General features: G+C 33.4%; 1 protein-coding gene across 7 annotated transcripts in view; it reads right to left on the reverse strand.

Annotated features, from left to right (window-relative positions):
* Positions 1-2,401: 2,401 nt before the first annotated feature.
* Positions 2,402-21,328, reverse strand: part of LOC127835321 (stimulated by retinoic acid gene 6 protein-like) — a 19,349-nt gene continuing 422 nt past the window's right edge. Inside the window, exons 2-19 of one of the 7 annotated variants that reach the window (XM_052361681.1) lie at positions 20,629-20,643; positions 14,557-14,632; positions 13,729-13,789; positions 13,152-13,237; positions 11,445-11,578; positions 11,186-11,349; positions 10,782-11,005; positions 10,322-10,404; positions 9,423-9,484; positions 8,338-8,509; positions 8,097-8,172; positions 7,915-7,993; positions 7,166-7,214; positions 6,508-6,622; positions 5,233-5,334; positions 4,202-4,365; positions 3,774-3,905; positions 2,402-3,539 (exon numbers count right to left, since the gene is read on the reverse strand). In XM_052361681.1, coding sequence (XP_052217641.1) covers positions 3,031-3,539; positions 3,774-3,905; positions 4,202-4,365; positions 5,233-5,334; positions 6,508-6,622; positions 7,166-7,214; positions 7,915-7,993; positions 8,097-8,172; positions 8,338-8,509; positions 9,423-9,484; positions 10,322-10,404; positions 10,782-11,005; positions 11,186-11,349; positions 11,445-11,578; positions 13,152-13,237; positions 13,729-13,789; positions 14,557-14,624 — 2,280 coding nt within the window. In that variant the 5' untranslated portion in view covers positions 14,625-14,632; positions 20,629-20,643 and the 3' untranslated portion in view covers positions 2,402-3,030. Of the gene's footprint in view, positions 3,540-3,773; positions 3,906-4,201; positions 4,366-5,232; positions 5,335-6,507; positions 6,623-7,165; positions 7,215-7,914; positions 7,994-8,096; positions 8,173-8,337; positions 8,510-9,422; positions 9,485-10,321; positions 10,405-10,781; positions 11,006-11,185; positions 11,350-11,444; positions 11,579-13,151; positions 13,238-13,728; positions 13,790-14,556; positions 14,633-17,788; positions 17,913-20,628; positions 20,644-21,328 lie in introns of those variants that run through there. The other 6 variants (XM_052361682.1, XM_052361683.1, XM_052361684.1 and 3 more) reach the window with 6 other exon arrangements.

Here is a 21,328-nt window from a genome sequence, read left to right on the forward strand (position 1 = left end):
TTTTCCAAACGTTGCTGCAACGTTGTATTTAGGTTGCATTCAAACGTAGTATTATTTAATTCTTTTTTTTAAATAATATATAAAAAAAAATAAACAAACTATTTACTGCCAACCGCTCTTTCGAGTATTATCGGCAGATATGCACACTGTCGAGTCCGTTTCCTAGAAAGAACCAGTACTTGGTGTCTAAAGAGGAGATAATAAAACGCTCCCCGAGTAGGAATCATACTTTATAATAATACAGTTCATGCATATATATAGCATCAATGAAAATATGATTTCTTGTAAATTTTAGAAATTCATTTTTTTAAATTTTACAGATCAGTTGCTTAAACTTAGAGATGCTAAAGATGAACTTGAACTCAAAATCGCCGTATACAATATTTTGTTTAAGTTGTGTTATGCATTAAAATGGTAGAATCTAGTTTCAAAGTTTCAACAAAAAATTAATAGTAAACATTTTTGTCTGAAACTTTCAATTGTCGCCGTGGTGTAGTGGATGAGGTGTCCGCCTAGCGGTCGGGAGTTGGTGGGAAACGCTCCCACTCGGGGAGCGTTTCATTCACTCCTCTATAGACATCAAATAATTGTTCTTTCTAAGAAACGAACTCGAAAATGTCCATAACTGCCGATACTAATCTAAAGAGCGGTTGGCAGTAAATAATTTTTTATTTTAATTTTATATTATTTAAAAAAATAGAATTTTAAAATACTGCGTTTTAATGCGACCTAAAAACAACGTTGCAGCAACGTTGGGAAAAAACGTCGCAGCAACGTTGGGAAAAAACGTCGGTAAAACTAACATATAGACCATTGGTACAACCAAACTGCAACGTTCGAATGCAACCTTATACAACGTTGCAGCAACGTTGGATGCAAACTGGGCACGTTATGACATAACAGTACTTGGACGTGTGGCACAGCTTGCCGCCGACACGTGGTTGCAATTGATACCAAGTGGCCAGATTAGTCGTGCATACTGAACATTATGATCGGGGAGACGACTACGCGTTATTATTATGATGATGATTATCATGGCACTTAATTAGCATCTATACATGTCATTCAATACATATCTGTCATTATTGAATACTACGAAATAATTAAAAAATTCAACACACGGTATGCTTGAACCATACCGATGTAATTAGCTGATTTGTATTAAATGCCGTCATCTTTTTTCATGTCCATGTTATCAATTAACGTTTCTTACCTACTGAGAAAAACTACTGAAATGATATTGTACAATACACGGTTCCAAAGAACTGTGTAACCTAGGTATGGAAAATGAGTATCCTCAGAGAGGTTACAGTCATGATGCAATTACGAGTAAAACAAAAAGGAAATATATACACCGAACACTACGTTCTATTTCGACTGTGAACATAATATATATATATATATTTTATACACAGCAAGATGTCGTCCAATGCGTCCCAACCTGAATGCCAAATATGGGAAATCTGAAGTATTCAAGTCGCTTAGATCAGAGTGCAGGGTATGACCTTTTCTTACCAAACGCACATCATGGTTGCACTTAACTTTAAGCCACGAATAACGATTGAAATATGTGAACATACTTTCAAATCTCGATGAGCATGTGATTGATAGATTCTGAAAATGCCTGTTGTCAAGATGTACAAGGTTTTCCAGGTTAAATTGCCCAAAGGGTACGTATAAACTCTTTATGATTGATTCTCATTTAGTTAAGGTTAAACTGGCACAATCTAAATTAAATTTTTGCTGAACAGTATATGCTTATACGATAAAACATATGCACAGAAATTTATTATATTATTACAATCTTTGAAGTATAGTATGTATTAGGAAAATTCAAATGTTTTAATTTCTATCAATTTCTAAAGTTTGGGTAGCCGAATATAAAAATACCCTTTCACATTTGTATAATGCTGAAAGCCGGATTTACATATATCCATTGAATAATTATCGATTTATCCGGAAATAGATATAACCCTTGCCATGCAATAGTTTCAATACACATAAATGAACGTCGGGTAGCTGGAAATAAACAATTTGAAATCAGTTGCAAGGCAAATGACGTTATCAAATTCTAGAACGTTCATTCATGCGAGACACGATTTCGTGGATTTTTGTAACGATCGTATTTTTATGTAAAACAATATATGGTTGAATATTTAAAATTATTTGTTTGATTTCAGAATTGTTGATTTTATCGAGTTTATTATTGCTTGACACTTGTTACGTTGTATTTGTAAACGATATAACACGAATTTATTCACTTGGAAAATACTTTTTTAAATCAAATTAATTATTTATTGTTAAATTGCTGATAAGATAATAATTGATTCAAAATTATATGAAAATTAATACTGGTAAACGGTGTTTACACGCACGTTTTTATCATAAATAAACACACGTGTTCTTTATGTTCTTTTATTATATATGGCATAAGTAAATCCGAGAAGATAGATGAGACAACTCGTACACATCCTGTAATGATGATTATTAAAAGAAAAAACAGCCAACACGATGATATGTGCATTTCGATCTTTCTGACAGTATTCGATTTTGAACGTCACTTATCACTTATTCGGCACCTTCTTGTCGTTGTATTGAAATCTTTTGAAATTACGACTTAAATAGGCTTATTTCTATAAAAATGATTTAACGTCGTTTATTACGAGATAACTAGGCCTCATAATGCTTGATATTACCTCAATAAATATATTATAATTTCTGCTTAAAATGTTTAATTCAAATAAATAAAATATTTTTTCTTTATTTTAATTTTTGACATTAATACGATTGTAAGTATTAAATGTTGGAATCCTTGTCGATTCTCTTTACAGAATAAACACGGATTGCACAACTCACCAGAACGTCAATATCATATTCCTCTTTTCTAGCTATCATCAACAATCATACAAGAAAAGCAAACAGCACTTTAGTAAAAACGAAGTGTTCATTATTTTTTATCCACGAAGACGTGACATTCTAAATGATATCTTAATTGCGTCATATTTTATTTCACTATAAATACGTTTTATATCACAGTACTGTATCGGTTTCTTCAAATTTTGTTTTCAATGCTGTAAACGCTGCTACTTTCCATTTAGTCCGATAACTAACATTGTCATTAGATTCAACGCTCACATCATTAGCATAGCTAAGATTTTCTATTCCGCTTCTTCCTTCTTGTCGATGCTGGGAAGCGAAAATTCCTAATCCAAGACCCCTATCTCTCCGCATTTTTTGCATTATATTATTTATTTTCAACGCCGTGTCCCAGTGTTGTGAAAAAGTTCTTTTGCCTTCTGCCTCGAGTGTTACATTAACATCTTTCAAGTCCACTCCTGATTTCTGAATTTCTTTTATAAGTTCGCTAGTTTGGTTCTTGTCTAAATAGTACAATTTTGATAAGCGTTCTTGAAGTTCTTTCACATGGTCCAAGTGAGATTTTCGTAAGGCTCTCAGTGCCGGATTTTTCAATATCGAATAAGCAGTTTGCCAGCGGATTCGAGCTCGAACAAATGCACGTGTCCTTTCTATGGTTATATCTATAATTGAACCATATGCGATAAGAATACGATATATGACACTTTTTTGCTTCTCGTAAAACTATTTCTCATAGTTAAAACAAATACATGTAAGTTGATTAATGAAGTGTATTTTGATTTCTCACTATACATTACAGCACATTTAAAGTAAGATTTTAATGTAATACTTAAGACGTCTAAAGTATTTGACAAAGCACATAACTACCGTTTTATAGAATACATTTTATACAAAACCTGATTTTTCCGGATCAATATATGGCTCATCTCTTTTCTTCTTTCCCGCCAATAATATCCGAACAAACATAAGCAGCACAGGATGAGTATGTGAGCATTCGACGTGCAAAAAGCCAGCATAGGCGGCGAATCCTGTAGTAATAATATAAGCACTATTAACTGTCTTAATCGCATCCTGTTGGCTTTCAAAATTCTACCAACATGAATCGTGCCTATATGATATATTTCCTGTAATTTCAATACGAGATAAAAGTGTATTTTATGCTCAGTAGTATTTTAATGAAAGTAATGTAATTAAAATCGATCGCACCTGACACTTGTGCACGAACATTAATGAAAATGACTGTAAACAGTTTTTTAATTTATGACGAAATCTAATTGCATTATATCAACATATGAGTTAAGAACATAAAAGTTAATACACAGACCTGGATCCATCATCTGGAATCTCCTTGTTAGGGCGCTGTTGTCGAGACGCGGCAAGAAAATGACGCCAATAACAACAGACTTAATGATGCGGAGAAGGCACGACAAGAAACCGAGGAAGATGTTGTAGAAGAACATGAAGAAAGAAAAGCTGAACAGAGCGCGTCTGAAATTATATTTAAAGCGGGTATATACGATTTTTTATATGTGTTTAATTGTAATATATTGATAAAATATGTTACAATAACACAAAATAGGCAAGAAAAATTATACATTAAAGCCGAATTTCACAAAATGCAGCAAAGACAAATTAGCGCCCCGAGCCGATAGTGACGTACATATTTTCCTACAATAACCGAAGCATTCGTCTTTGTATTTGGATCGGAGATAGTGTTCGTGTGTCGTATGAATAGATATCGTTGCAGGAATTCAAATAAACCGTTAAACTAAGTTTAGATGCACATCGTACATGTATGGTATACATGCTGGCGAATTCGGCTGTACAGCCGTTTTCAATTTCAGAATTAAATATCTGGCTTATTTCGCATTTTTCGACACATGTTCTTGTTAACTTTTATTTTAATTTATATTGAAATATATATATAATAAGTTTTTGACACAGTTTATATAAATTCATAAATATTTGACAAAATCGTATATACCCGCTTTAAGGTACAGTGTTGATAAGTAACATGATAAGGATCGGTTAATATATTGTCAAATGACGTGAAAAGAAAACACTGAAAATAGTGCAACTGCAACACATTTTAGTACGCATGTTGTAGAAGAATGAAAACTCGGAAATTGAACAGAGCGTGTCTGAGAGAAAATAAAAGTTTAAACTTATCAATGTACATGAGGTTTGTAAAACAAAATATAGCTAGTCTAGAAACCATTGTTGAATAAATATATCAGTTTCGCAGTGTATTTACCGCGTTAACGGTGCGGCATACAAATATTTGCATAAACGTATTCTAACCATATAGATAAAGATTTGGTGGTACGCGAAAGTAAGAAGACAAAATGTATTTACCGATTGTTCATTGCCAAGAAACGACCCCTTCCTTGCAGAAAGAAAAACTTGGCTGACAAAGTCTGCACCAGCATAGGTATAATTGTCATCATAAGGGCAGGCCTTAACACAGAAAAGGGACTATACATACGGAATATTACGCTAGTCAATTGTTCCAAAAGTTTGTATCAGTCGAGTGACTTGTATGATGACGTATCACACGAGAGGCGGAGCATAGGCAGCGAATTCTGTAGCAATCATATGAGCACTATTAACTGCCTTAATCGCATCCCGTTTGCTTTCAAAAGTCTACCAAAATGAATCGCGCCTATTTTCTATATGTCCTGTAATTTCAATACGAGATAAAATACGAGTGACTTGTGTGATGACGAAATAGCACAAGGCTTGAAGCCTCGAGACTGATACAAACTCTTGGAACAATTTACTAGCGTAATATTCCTCTTATTATATACAACAACTAACGAAAACAGTTTACAATTGTTTTTTTTTTTGCTTTAACAAAACTGACGAAACAATGACTAAAACGGTACGCCATAGTTTATTTAAGACGCGTGTGAATACAGTTTATATAAATTAACGTGTAAACATTTGAATCGGGAAAACACAGGTTTCCGACACGCTTACCTTAATGACATCGTTAATCCAATGTTTATAACAATTAAGTTCACAACTGTTATCCAATATTTATAACAAACACCTAGAAACGATATGCACATCCACTTCTATTCTTCCATGTCTTTATCGAAACTTAGTTTAAACCACACTATTTTGTTGTATTCCTTTCGAAATTTACATTTATGCATGATAAACACGCACTCCGAAATACGTTTTGCATTCTTTCAATGTTTTAAACAAATAGTTTGCTGTTAAAAAACACCACGTCCGACATGTCCTTAAATTCCAGAGAGTTTAAATAAAACTATTGTGTTTCGTCACAGATGTACTACGTTATATATTTCGTTATATAAAAAAGGGGTTTCCTATGTTCGGTGCGCGTAATGTGACGTCATTAAATAGGTCGAAGAAAGTAGTCCGGCTAGTATGGTTATAGGGAATCGGAAAACAGCGAGTAGCATAATACGGGATTTATTTCAACGATTGATACAACCTGTATTTTGTTAAAAACATTAAACAGGTATATAATAAAATGTAATACATGTAAACAGCACTTTACAAACAGTTAAAATGATTCATAAAACATAGAATCTATATTGGCTTTTCAACAAACAAGATATCAAGCAAATAATGAAGATTAAATAAGCAGTTTATGCCTACCATATGGTTTCCAGAATCCAAAGTAACCATTGCGTGATTCCTAAAGCCAGCAGAATAATCAGCAGGTCCAAGGCAACACAGGCAATGGAGATACAAATGAAATGCAATACGAACCCTGTAACGAAAGTTACAATAGTACTTGTTTCAAAGCCTCTGTTCCAGCATGAGCAGTTATAAGGCTCAATAAATGTGTGCCCTATGATAGTAGTATAATATATTGAGTTAATATTAAAACAAATTAATACTCGCCAAGTACGCCCTGTTACGCCGTTGGATAGTTTGAAAACGATTATATATGATTAAGTTCAATACGATATGATATAAAAGGGCAACGCTTATCAGACAATTTTAAGACAGAAACATACTTAAAACCATCTAACATTCAACATTTTGAATCTGACAAGGCATTGTATCTTGACGACGCAATTTCACCAAAACATGACATGAGATAGGCATGGTTCCTTACATGTAGTCAAGTTAAACACGTTTTTCTTGTTTTCTTGCGTTTCATAGTTTAAATTTTATTAATTTTTGCAATAGCTGTAAATTGATTAACCGATTATTTTAGTTTTTCCCATGTGAATTTCAACAACCTTAACGTTTTAGGACGAGCAAACGAAAAGACAAATGGATTACGTTCATATAGTGTGCAACATACCCCAGCCAATGTAGGCGACCTGGTACCCGGCATACCGCATGCTGCCTAGCTGTTAATTGACCATGTGCTTCATATATTTACTACAAATGTGCAGTGTTTTAGTCAAATACCGAAACACAAAATCAAAATATAATTGTATGTTGTTAGAGCGTCTTTCCTTGTTTAATTAATTTTTTTCTAAAAAGGCACATTGTTATTAACTTACAACGCAACAATACAATCATATATATGCATTTCAGGGCATATTTCATTAACGTAAATGTTTCATTTGCTTTAATAGCTATGACACAAAAACGCATTTACATCATTTTTAAGGCATTAATTAAATGCTTCAAAAACTGCATTGTTTTCAGTGACACTAGGACTTAACCTCTATGCGAAAAAACCAATTTGAGGAAGAATTGCAGTTTTTGAGAACTGTGAACATCGATTTTGCCCTTACGACAAAAATAGATTACATGTACGTTGTATGTTTACATGAAAATTATATTTATGTCATTTATAACATTCAAAACGCAGGTACAGTCATACAGTTTTGACCATTTTTATAAGCATAATGATGCTCCACAACCACCGAGGAAGGGTTTATATTAGCACCCGCTATATATGTTATGCAATATACATATTGCTTTTTAAACGCAGGGCAATATTATTTATAAAAAATGTATATTTGAGGTTCATCACCGAGCATGGAGTTTACAAACATCTAAACAGCGTTCTCAAGATTTCAAGTTTAAAGGTTCAAGTACCAGTAGGGAGGTGTTCTCCAATGTGGATCTGTGCGGAATGTGAGTGTTGTCGCCTCTATACAAGGATAGCAGATTGGTCCTGAAGATGGGAGAATTGTTCAGGTAAGCAGAAACATATTGACACGCGCAAGGGAATACATTAATACAAATACATTACAATATGTCGTGAAGTAAACTTGCACCTGTATGACGTCATCATGTGAAGAATGGTTAGTATTCCCGCCGCTAGGGTCAAGGTCAAGGACACAATGAAGCAAACTGGAAACAAAAACATGCATTACAAGTATGAAACACTGCTTTTGTATCACTATGATGTTATAGCTTATCATATTCAAATAAAATTATGGTATTGTGTGTTCTTAAACATCATAAGATGTAGTATATATACCTGATGAACTTAATTAAAATGCAAAAAGTACATACTTCGTAAATTTGTTATCAGTTCTGGAAGGTAAAGAACTGTGTCTCGAATATAAGTCATCCACTTCTCCTCTCCAGGTGTGGAATCTTTTCCTATTATATCAATCGTTGCTTTAATTCCTTTGTCCACCAAATTGAAGACAGCCAGGATCATAACAAATAATTCCACAGCTACCTATGGAGTACACAGTTAGTCGTTTTAAACACACGCACAAGTACATACACTCGCACAGACGATCGCAAGCACGAACGCACGCAACGTAAACCCATTCCTAACCCACAAACGCACACTACAAATAGCATTCATTGTGGCGGTATCCACGCGGCAGCTTTATCGGTCATTTGAAAACAAGCTAGAAGCAGCCAGCTGAACATTTGAATACGTTATCAGTAACAATATAAATATGAGAGTGTCACAATAATGACAAAGAATACTATTCCTCACCAAGAAAACACATGTTTTAATTTGAAGCAAGCTACTTATTGCTTACGACAAAAGCATGATTTAAAATAAAACTGTATAGATGACCACTATTAAATTATTATACCAATAAATACTATGTGGCTCCAGATAACAAAGCCAACAATTCTGATTTATTTCTCAAATATTTTACACTTTATAAATCAATAAACAAAATTATGTTAATCATATAAACATTAAAACTAAGACAAATCGGTAAAGATTTGCCAATAAACATATGCGTATGCGTTGAAAATTAATATATAATATGAGGGTTTATTTTCCAATAATTTATATCAATACTCATGAATCATAGAATGGCTTAGTTGTGAGATTCGAACACTTATTTTTTTTAATTTTTAAAGAAAAATGATCAAAATCGCTCATGTACAAGTTCAAATCATAAAGACCTTATGACTTCAAGTTTGAATATTGTCAGTCGCAAATTTTAGCGGAAGACAGACAGACGGACGGAAGTACAGAAATACAGACGTCATGTCACTAGTGTTTCTTATATACCCACATTCACTTCGCAACGGGAATATAACAATGAATGTGCAGGTCGAATCAGTATATGTCATGAAGTTTACGAAGATAAGGAAACAAAAGAAAGAAATGAAGAACTTACTTTATACAGCAACATTAGACCCATCAAAGTAACAGTAAGAATACGTGTGGAGTAGCGGTATTCTGAAGCATAATAACGAATACACATTATGAACAATCAAATCATTGTTATCAAAAGTTAATAAATGAGCGTTGATAGCTTCTACCGACATGAAAGAAGCCTGAATCTACCAGTTCAACTATGGGTTTGATAATTGCGCAAATATCAATAAATCACTTGCATAACAGTAGCTAAAAGACCTTTTTGGACAGAGTAAATGACTAGGCTGCAAAACCAAAATGAAATTAAAACACGTATAGACGCTCCCGGTATAGCAGCATTGTACACATACATGACTTAGGTAAATGTCCATTTCAAAATCAAATTACTATTTCTAATCGATTCGGAACTTCATATTTAACACGAAACATAAATTTGGTGATTTCATTATGGAATTAACATTGAACATATAATCCATATTTGACAGTGCTTGAATGACATACGCATCGCTAATTTTAAATATTTTCATTAGTTGTAGGATAAATTAAATTCAGTTAAATTAGTCCGGATACAAAATGTTGCCAACATAGCCTCCTTTGGACAATTTTGTGCGTCCCACATTCTTGTATAAGCAATATTTATTTTAAATAGTGCCATCTTTAAATACATATACGTCATCACATTAAATCCATCCAGTTATTTACCATTGAATTAAGTTTGCCTATTAGTAAATCCAATTAAAATTCAAAGAAGCGGTTGTAAAGCAGAATCTTACATGTATCACTGAATAATAATTATGACATGTATTCGAATAAAACAGCTGTAGTTTGATAAAGCAGTATGCGGAGTTTGTAATGTTAAACAGTCATATAAGACGAATGAAAGCGCATGTACGTCATAACAACCCATCGTGTTCTTACTATTTTTGTTCTGGTAGACGACAACTTCTGTCACGGATTTTGCGATTCCGACCACCTTAGCCTGTAGATTGGCAGGGGGTGAGCTTGCAAATTAAAAGCATGTACTATTAACCGAAAACTTTGGAAATTATCTTCTTGCATGTAAGACAACAATAAAACATTGATAAATGTGTACCGTGATTCCGGACTCACTTCACAAATGTTTCTTCTTTAAAATCCAGTTATAAAATGATGAAAGCATTTCTCAAATCGGTACATTATTTAATAATATATGGAATTTGAAAATCGTCAAAAAATGTGCACATCACATCACATGTTCATGAGTTTACAAAAAAAAATTTTACTTTCCAAAATATCAAGTATGTCATACAGAAACGCACTGTATCTTACGTATTTTAATTTTATTTGTTATCATTCAATTCAATCAAAATCAGCAAGACGTAGTTAATCATTTGATTACCGAGGAGGTTTTGGTGGCCGTAATAGATTCCGAACATGTTCTGCCTCAGATGTCAAATCTAGATCCTTGTCCATTTTGAGAACGGACACCCTTTCCTTTGACGTATAGATACGTACTGTCTTTCTGCGCAGACCTTTGAATATTTTCAATGGAATGCTTATACAGAGGTAGCCTAAACAAACGAGGTTCGGAAAGTCTCGAGCAAACAAAATGAGGCGAGCTGTCTGAAAGAGACATATGAAAACAACGATGTAAAAGTATTAACTGAACAAAATTTGAAACTAACACTAATATGCTTTCTTGTTTATAATGTATTCATGATAAAAGCGTGAGTAGATCTTACATGTTCACAATTAACATCCAATTGATGCAAGTATTATTTCAAATTAGTAATGAAACCTTACTGGTATGAGGTCACATTCAAATATCTTGTACGTGTTGACTGCAAACAGCACGCATGCGTATAGTTCGGCCACCACAAGACTGACAAGGGAATCCAGTGCAAGGGCTGCAAACATGGGGAAGTAGCCAACCCCTATCACTCCCATGGACAGGATCTTGTTCCAGACTGAAACAAGACATGTGCGCGTTTTATACATTTTCTTTTATGATAAAGATGATTTAAACTAACATAATTGCATTACAATGTGTAAGCTTGCCTACTTGTCACGTATCTGGGACCTTGCAGGTCAACTATGACTGTTAACCCAAACACCATGTCCACCGTGAGGAAAGTTATGGCGCCCCAAGCTGCCGCATAGGACATCCGGTTTGACTTGCCCAGAATATCCATTGGACTGATAAACAAATATAAACAAAGTGCAAATACAGTTGCATTATATTTATAAACCCATTATTTACGTCTTTTTTATCCCATCATCAGACGTGCATTGTCGAAATAAACCACTGTGGAATAAATTTTCCTCTATTTCAGCAGTGCTGAAATATAGCTGTCACGCGCGGCGAAGAATGTTCATTTTACTCGGAATCAACTATAAAGTTATCGTTTTTAGTAAAATCGAATCAGATTCAACAAAACAAACAATTTGATACCAAGATATAATATATTTTTAACACATAATGCAACTCAAAAAGCAAATAAACATTATTTACAAATATTAAGTGCGCGTACTCGTGACGTCATTATTAACACGTCATACGACACAAAGCATGTTGTTTCACGCTAAAAATGCAGTTGTTTAGTGTCTTTTTTTCCATTATATCTTAAAAATCTGGGACGTAGAGCTATGATAAACAGAAAAACAGGTTTGTTATTGATCTTTTTGTAATGTATTAGGCTCGACACGATTAAAATAATGAAACAATGTTTGCTTAAAATATCTTTGGGATTTTCCGTCTTGCTCGATTTTCCTATTCTATTTTTAAATAAATATTTTACGACTAAGAAAATTGATGGGATAAATCGAATACTAGGTCGGTGCCAAATAAAGCAAAGTTTATCTTGCTCGGCACGAAAATCTGAACCACTCGCCAAGGCTCGTGGTTCAGATTTTCTAAGCCTCGCAAAATAAACTTTGCTTTATTCAGCACCGACCTAGTATTCTCTATATTTACGATGAGTGCCTAATGCATAACAATGACTGGACATATTCATTTATCAAACATATCCACCAATTAATTAAATCGGGATCTTCGCATTGGGTTTTAGACAGATTGCAGTGCCTTCAATATGCAGTTGACTGCCAAATCGTGTTCTTTGATAGTGTGCAAATGATTAATGTTTGAATACTGTTCTACCGTGCCTACAATATGCAGTTGACTGCCAAATCGTGTTCTTTGATAGCGTGCAAATGATTAATGTTTGAATACTGTTCTTGCATAAATGGTTATTGTAGTTTTATGTCTGTCATTTGTTTTTAATCATGATATATATCATTGTTAGTGTGCATGCATATAATATGATTATTTATGTTTTGTTCTCATTGCTCAAGATGAAATATGATGCATTTATGTATTTGTTGTAAATTGCATTATGTTAGAAGACCTTGTTGAAAATATGAAATGTTTTATATAAATTGCATATTATGTAACTTCATCTGATGTATTTCTTAACAAGTATTTCTTCTTTAAATAAAGATTTTTTGTATTATTATTATTATTACATGTATTATTATTATTATTATTATTATTATTATTATAATTATTATTATTATTATTATTAAAGGGTATTCAAACGAACTATAATTCTTTTGAATGGACTAACATAATGACTATCACCATGCTGTACAAACGGAAGTATTTATAATATGTGACGACACTTTACACACATACATACAATGTAAGCCCAGTGTACCCATAGCGCGGCAAATATGTATTCGACACATTTTCTGGTTTCCATCTGGTACTTACAAGACAGCTGCGGGTCTCCCACCCAGACATGACAGATAGAGATTCTTCCGGTGGAAAGAGAACGCCAGAAGAAGAATCATAGCGCTCTAAAATTGAAGGAAATAACAACAGCTTCTTTATGAGTATTTTTTTACAAACTTGCTCCATTATTCGAACTACCTTGGCTTCGTCATAATACACCGTCACGATTTAAATGTATCAACCGGTAAATGAAAGTAATGTGTGAAACACAGCAATTAATTTGTTAGGAGAATTAGTTTATAAACAAAACATCAGCAACAACAACACAAACAATACCAATATAATAAGTATAAGTATGATGAGATTTCTTCAAGCGATGCGATTCAATACATTCTGAGAGGTTACATTGCATATGTCTGAAACAAAGGTCTTGTCAAACATGTGCTAGTTGTCAATAGTGTTGGTTTGTCAAAGACAGGCGTGGTTGTGTAAAGCCAATTGTATATCGTTAATTTAACATTGATCATTTTATACGACCGGGTTTTGACACTTGGTTCTGTGAATGTGGACTTTACCTGTTGCTAAAAGTAGTATGTTGTAAGATGTGATATATTACCGAAGGAAGAAGAAACCAAAAGTGGAACTTGTCATCAGGGATGTTTGTGATGCATTCTGTCCTGAAAATATATAGAACTTATAACAATGGTTTGTTCCGAATATCATCAACATATTCTAATTATGACCTACGTGTGTTTCACTATTCACCGTCTAAACAAAGTTCAATGATATACCCGGTATATTGAATAGGTTGCGTACCTTGAATACATGTAACACTTCTGTCTAACACCGTAAAATACGACCAACAGGAAACAAAAGCTATATGCTTTAAAAATGTACAGTTACTAAATTAGGACTGACCGCAAACAAATCACCGCATGGCTTCATAGTGTTATAAAAAGTTTCAATATAGTAACCCTGTATTGTTAAAAATTTGAAATTAGGATTAAAATGGATAAATGAATATCGATTTTCCAAGATTAAAGCCATTTATTTTGATCTAAAAACGTGCATCTGCCGTGAGTAGTATTGACAAAGTTCCACATCTTGACGTAGATATTTCATTGTAAATCATGTCTATATCAGTATGTTTATATCATACAAAAACATGTTGCATAATAAGGACAAATTGAATATTTGTATTAAATCTATATTATTATGATTGAATTGTGTGTACTGTTTATATGTATTGTGTTGTATTTTCATACTCTGGTAACCAATGTTCTTTTGATATTTATTAGATCTAGATGCTTTCATCATAGTAAAGTATGACAATTATTCTATGTATTATTATCAAGTAATGAAACATTTTCTTATTGCATAATGGCCGAAATAAATAGGACTGAGTGGTCTCGAAAATCTACCAGTAGTATGAAACCAGACTTACACTGTTTCGTTTGTTTGGGGGTTCGCCTTGCCATAGACTAGATTAAAGGCCTCCAGAAATTTCGCCATATTTGAACCTGTAAAATGTCAGACATCGGTACGAAATACACATGTGTATATGTACATATTCAAGTTTTAAGCACACCTTTATTATATGGGTTTCTGGATATTTCTAAACAAAAATGCGCATACAATATAATCTTATTAGTTTTGTACACAAACCAATATAAATGCAATATCAGGTTTGCGTTAAAAGATATGTTTATAATTTACACTTACTCTTGAATATCATAAGTCCCCAGTTTTCTTTTAAAAATCGTTTTAAATTATTGTCTTGACTTACAAGGCGGTCCCATTCATAATTTCACACACTGTTTTGGTCAAATCTATACCTTTCAATCCAAAAGCCGGGAAATTTTACCCAGTGGCATTACAGACTAAAAGAACAATATAAATTCAATATTAAATGCAAAATTAACATAAAGGATTTGCATTCTGAAAAACAATACTGACCAATATTAACGATAATTGTGTCTCAAAATTTCATACACAAACGTCCTTATTTTTCCGGATATTAACACAAAAGTACACAGCGCATGTGACGCTATTCAGTGAAATGCATTTTGCGACTCTTTTTGACGTCCTTTGGAAACTACCGATATGCATTTAACATGTGTGAATTAAGTAACGCGAGAAAATAAAAAAAATGACCAAACTACAAATAATTTAAAATGTCAACTGACTACAACTTTATATTTAAAACTGTGTTCTGCAAATAGGCTCAAGTTGAAGTAATTCAGAGTATCTTAAGTATAAATGACGTAAGGCAGGTAAAGCAATTAATTTTGGGGAGTTTGCATGTTTTAAAATTATTTGCTACTATAATGTTTAACGTTTGTTTAAACAACATAAAGTCCGTTAAAAAACACTTTCTTAAACATTCGTAATCACACGTATATATAATATACAGTTAATACACAAGAACTTTTAAATTGTATTAAGCTTGTGTAACTTATTTACAAAATATACTTATGTATACTTGTTGTAAAAAGTAAACTAAAACAAACATGTATTTTATATCACTAAATAGACAAACTATCTATATATTACACTTTGTTGACTTGTTTATTTATAAAAAAAGAAGATGTTTTCACCGTTTCAACAGTATTCAGTCATTTCGTGTCGGTACGTTTATCTACGCATACATTTCCTGGGTGCGCTGGTTTACAATTCCTAAGTGCACGTACCTGTGCCAGAAACTTACACCTTACCTACTTGAATCAGATGTAGGTGACAGATGGGGTAATCACGTGATAGTCAAGATGGCGACGTCCATGCCGAGACAGTTATTTTTTGCCGTTTATACCCTTTAGTACTTTTGTTTATTTTTTAAATGATGCTCACTTTCCAGCCATTATTATCAGTAAAAAAATGATTAGCGTTTATTGTGTATTAAAATTCGCTTTATATCTCAACCTAACTCCCGCAAATGTTCTTAGTGGAGTCCTAATTAGGTCATCCCGCTAAGAAATTTTGCAGCAGTTAAAGTCGAGATAAAGAGCCAATATTACTTTAAAATTCATAAAAGTAATAAAGAGTATAAAAAGGTGAAAAAGAACCTGCCTCCCTCTGGCTGGGCAATGACTACGGAATTAATTTCATGACGAATCCACACACAAAAAGATATGTGGCCACACCAATTGTAGAAGACGCTATTCGCTGATTTATAATCAAGCGCAAATAATTTGACTGGCCCTACTCAGTTCAACTGAATGTCTAAAGTGCCGAGTCAAACTAGGGTATTGTGTACATTATCCTTACGGCTGTCGATGAATGAAAATCTAGGGCATCTGTTAATCATGAATAATTTGTTAACATGTTTACCATAGGTTGCAATGCAATTATCAATCGATACAGTTCCATATCGGAGATTCTCGCAAAATACAAGACGTTAAAGGGACATTGGATGATATTGAATTCCTCATTATCCCTACAATGTGTTTTCAAATTATTTGCAGTATTTTGCGCGGAAACAGTTTTTATAAACTCATTATGAAATACTGTCTTTAGAAAACAGTTCTAACATAAAAAATGAAACTTTATTGCATTTGGTTGTTTCTGTATTGTTTGTTAAGTCGCTATGTGGAGTCGTCATTCGGTCAATTATTTAGGTAATATTGAGATTTAATTATTTCAAATATATATATATATATATATATATATATATATATATATATATATATATATATATATATATATATTTATCAATTTACTTTGTATATAACATATGCCTTAATGCATGAGCAATTTAAAAGAAGCTCGTTATGAAGGGATGTGGGATTTCAGAAACATGTGTGAATAAGAGATATGTGAACTATGTTTATTTACCCATTTATGCCTAGCGTCTAGAAAAAAGGCCTTGGCAAACAGCGTTGACCCAGATGAGACGCCGCACGATGCGGCGTCTCATCTGGGTCTGCACTGTTTGCTTAAATGAATTTCTTTAAAAAATAATCTAAAAATAGAAATAAATATACTAGACATCCCTAATTTTGGAAATAAATTGATCCAATTTAGAAGGTCGGGAGAGTCCACTAGACATAAATGGGTTAAAATAATACAACACCTATCGATGTTGGCACAAGTTTACACTCACAAAGTCCCCAAGCTGAGTATATAAAATTAAAACAATATCTTGTTATTGTACAGATGTTAATGGTCATGTTTAAGGATGTCTACGTACGTAATAGACCGACCAACGGATTGTATGTATTTATTTATTTATTTATTATATATATATATATATATATATATATATATATATATATATATATATATATATTATATATATATATATATATATATATATATATATATATATATATATATATATATATATATATATATCATAAGTTATTGATATCGATGATATACACGAACCTCTTAGCAGCTTATAGTTATCAAAATGTCGGTTTAATGGTGTAAAGGAAAGTGTTTGGTGTGTGACTGAACACAACTGATTGGTTCACATATATGACAATAGCCGACGACAGCTCGTTCTTTAACGCAAACCATGGCTGTTTGAAATAACGTTTATCAGTTTCTAAATTGATAACAGCGCTATGTGAGCCTCGTATTGGCAACTTAAAATGATTAGCATTTTCATGACCTTAAGTTGATATAACTGTTGGCATGTACAATAACAGCTACACATTCAAAAAGAAGACGCTTACCTCTTGAGAGTGGTTACCTGAATATTGTTATCTGTTACATAAACCATTTTTAATCAACGAATCCATTTGTAAACAGCACGCACTTCGTATGAATCAATCCTTACATACTTTGTACTATGAAATTGAAAGCTGATATGAGGTTAATAGCTGATTCAACGCTTAAAGGAGTACTGCATTAAAATATGGCTGTTATAAAATAGCGTTGTAACATTTGACCTCAGTGTGTGCTCTTCAAAATTACCATAGAAACCTGATACTTATAATTGGCATACAGTCAGACAAAGGATAAAAATTGAAAAAAAGGGATTATAGAATCCATTCAAGTCTTGCGTGTGACTAAGCCCCATATGATTGAAAACAAGTATGGTTAGTTTCCTGGCTGTGTATCATATGCGATTGGAATTGCAGCTCAAAAACAGAAAAAAACTATTTGACCGGGGTATTTACAAATGGGTCATACCTCCGTTATTGGCATAAGGATTGCTTTAAAATTTGATGTACATTTTCATCTTATCTATAAAAACATTCATAACAAGTTTCAACGAAATCTGCCAAAGCAGTTGCAAGATGTGGCTTAAGACAAAAAAAATGTGCTAATTTAAAAGTACAAATGAGTAATTACTCCGTTATTTTCAGATGGATTGCAAGGGCATTTGACGTGCATCATCCTCGTATCCGTTATCTACACCCATACCAAGTTTCAATGAAATCGGCTAAAGCAGCATTTTCTATTATTTGCTATCAGTATGCTAAAGATTATAGTGGAAAGTAAATTGCAAACGATAGATGAAAGTGATGATACTAATGATATGATATAGGATTCATGATCGTTTGTGTATATGTCGACATATATTTTATACAATTGTGTCCAATGCAAACGCTAAGGTTGCTTGTGTAAGCTTCTGAGCCAAAGTTTAAAAAGGTGGAAATATCCTTTAATTATATAACTGTTTGCATAGATCTCATAAATTAGAGCGATGAATTGGATAGACTGGACACATTGAGTCTCTATACAATAAAATGTTTAACATCATTACAGGTATAAATTGAACATGTATATAGTTAATTGATAGTGTATCTAAACGCAAATATCGACTCTGTTTGTCCACAAAGAACCAAAAATACCAATACTTAGGTCACACATAATCAATACCTAGATTCTCGGATTCTTTCAAGCAAAGATCTAACAATAAACATTTTTGGTATATGTATTTTATGAAAGCAATCAAGACTACCGGGTAATCTGTGCTTGAAATAATAATGTACCGGCGTTATGCTGTTTTAATTAATGTTGCCTCGTTATTTATTTCCAACTTCGGCGTTACATTTTGTTTTCAGAAGGCAAATGCCTTAATTGGCCACAAGAATGTCGATGGCCTGTGATGAAATTTATAATATCAATTCATTAAAAATGCATTTATTTATTTTAAGTATGCGAATATTGTTAAGAAAATGTTGCCTGTTAACCGATCGTATAGCAAGGTAACTGGTCAACATGTTGCATCGCAAGTAAATAGGAGGATATCAAAATGAACAATCGGAAAGTCGGCTGTTTAGGTTATTAAAATGGTATTTAAAATTTACATTATTTCTGGAAAAACAACAGATTCCTTTCACTTTGCTCTGAATAATGACAAATATGCATTATTGACTTTGCTTAAGTGTCTGGCGGTCGGACCCGTGAGAACAGAATGAATAAGGCCTGAGAGGAATGAAAATGCACTCACGTCATGCATTTATTCGAAGTAAACATATTAGCCTTGTTCTGAGATAACTGGGCTTAATTCATGTGCGTAAAGTGTCCTCCCAGATAAGCCTGTGCAGTCCGCACAGGCTAATCAGGAACGACACTTTCCGCCTAAACTTGATTTTTGGTATAGAGGGACTTCATTGAAACCAAAAATACCATAAAAGCGGAAAGTGTCGTCCCTTATTAGCCTGTGCGGACTGCACAGGCTAATATGGGACAACACTTTACGCACATGCATTAAGCCCAGTTTTCTCAGAACGCGGCTCATATACTTTGATCATGCGTCAGTCTGAAATGCAACATTTGCGGGTCTATCTAAAGCTACAACACATTGGATTTGCTAAAGACATGTTTTACATGTGTGCGTCGAAACATTCCAATAATAGTAAAACATGTCGCAATTTTGTGCAATGAATTATACATGTACAATGACTTGCGTAAAGTGTAGATGGGAACAATATGTGTACCTCGGAAAAGCAACTTTTTGGGAAAACAAGAGCTGTCTCCATAAGATGACATAATTATGCCCCCGATAAACGCTTTGATAGAACTTATGAGCATTTTTCAAAACCTAAACTTATTTTTCGAAACCTAAACGCGGACCCTAAGTTCAAGGTCAAGGTCAAACGGGTCAAAATTTGTGTGCGTTTGGAAAGGCCTTGTCCAAATACACACGCATACCAAATATGAATGCTACATCTGAAGCGACGTAGATGTTATGAGCATTTTTCGAACGCAAAGCGTGACAAACAGGCGGGCGGACGGTTTGACAGACTTACAGACGGACGAACGGACAGTGCGATCACTATATGCCCTCCTTGAGGGGCATAAAAACGCTAATCTGCTGGTACAAATAGAGCTGACCCATTAATAATCCTTTCAAAAGCAAACACCGTATCAACTGTCATTATTCAACATGGTATTTAGTAGTAGTAATATATACGTTGTCCCTATATTATATTAAATTTATAACAGCGGAAGGTTATGCTAATGTTGACATCCTGAAGTGATCAACATTTTGATGACCTTAATTGAATACGACGTAATACATGTTTAGTAAAGACAATACTATCAGAAAGAAAAAGTTTACCTCCTGCGATTGTTTTTGGATTATTGACGCAAAGCGGCAATAATACACAGTAGCCAATCTTCAGCCTAATTTGCATATTACTGCAAACTTCGGAGCACTTCTGTCTACGCCGCAGAACTAACTCTCTGTTAACGCAATTTGACGATAAAAGCCGTTACCGAGAAAAAGTATCCGAATGTACTATAATCGATTCACACAGGCGATATTTTGTTTGTATATCTCTTTTTAATACTTTCCTATTGTTGTGAAAATGTTAGTACATGCGCATTGAAAATGCACGGAAATAGCCGATATGAAAATGCACGGAAATAGCCGATCATATCGGCTATTTCCGTTATTTAACGGTGAATAGGTTGTCAAATAGTGCGGGGTTAACATGTACACAATGTCTTGCTAAGCTTTTCTTTTTGAGGATATGTAGTAACAAAATGACAAACCCAATTATTTTTTAACGTTCAGTCTATCTAACGGTCACCGGGTCAAATCTTAGAAAATCCTAACAACCACAGAGGCACAATTTTAATCCAATCTTTATGAAACTTGGTCAAAATGTTTGTCTATGAAATCTGTGTTATATGAGGTAAAAAAAAACTAGGCCTAAGAGTCAAATCTTAAAAAATATTATAACCCACTGTAAATGCCACAAGTTTGATCCAATCTTCATGATACTTGGTCAATTTGCCTCATATGATACTTTGAA

The sequence above is a fragment of the Dreissena polymorpha genome, chromosome 6, assembly GCF_020536995.1.
Source record: "Dreissena polymorpha isolate Duluth1 chromosome 6, UMN_Dpol_1.0, whole genome shotgun sequence".
Lineage (NCBI taxonomy): Eukaryota > Metazoa > Mollusca > Bivalvia > Myida > Dreissenidae > Dreissena > Dreissena polymorpha.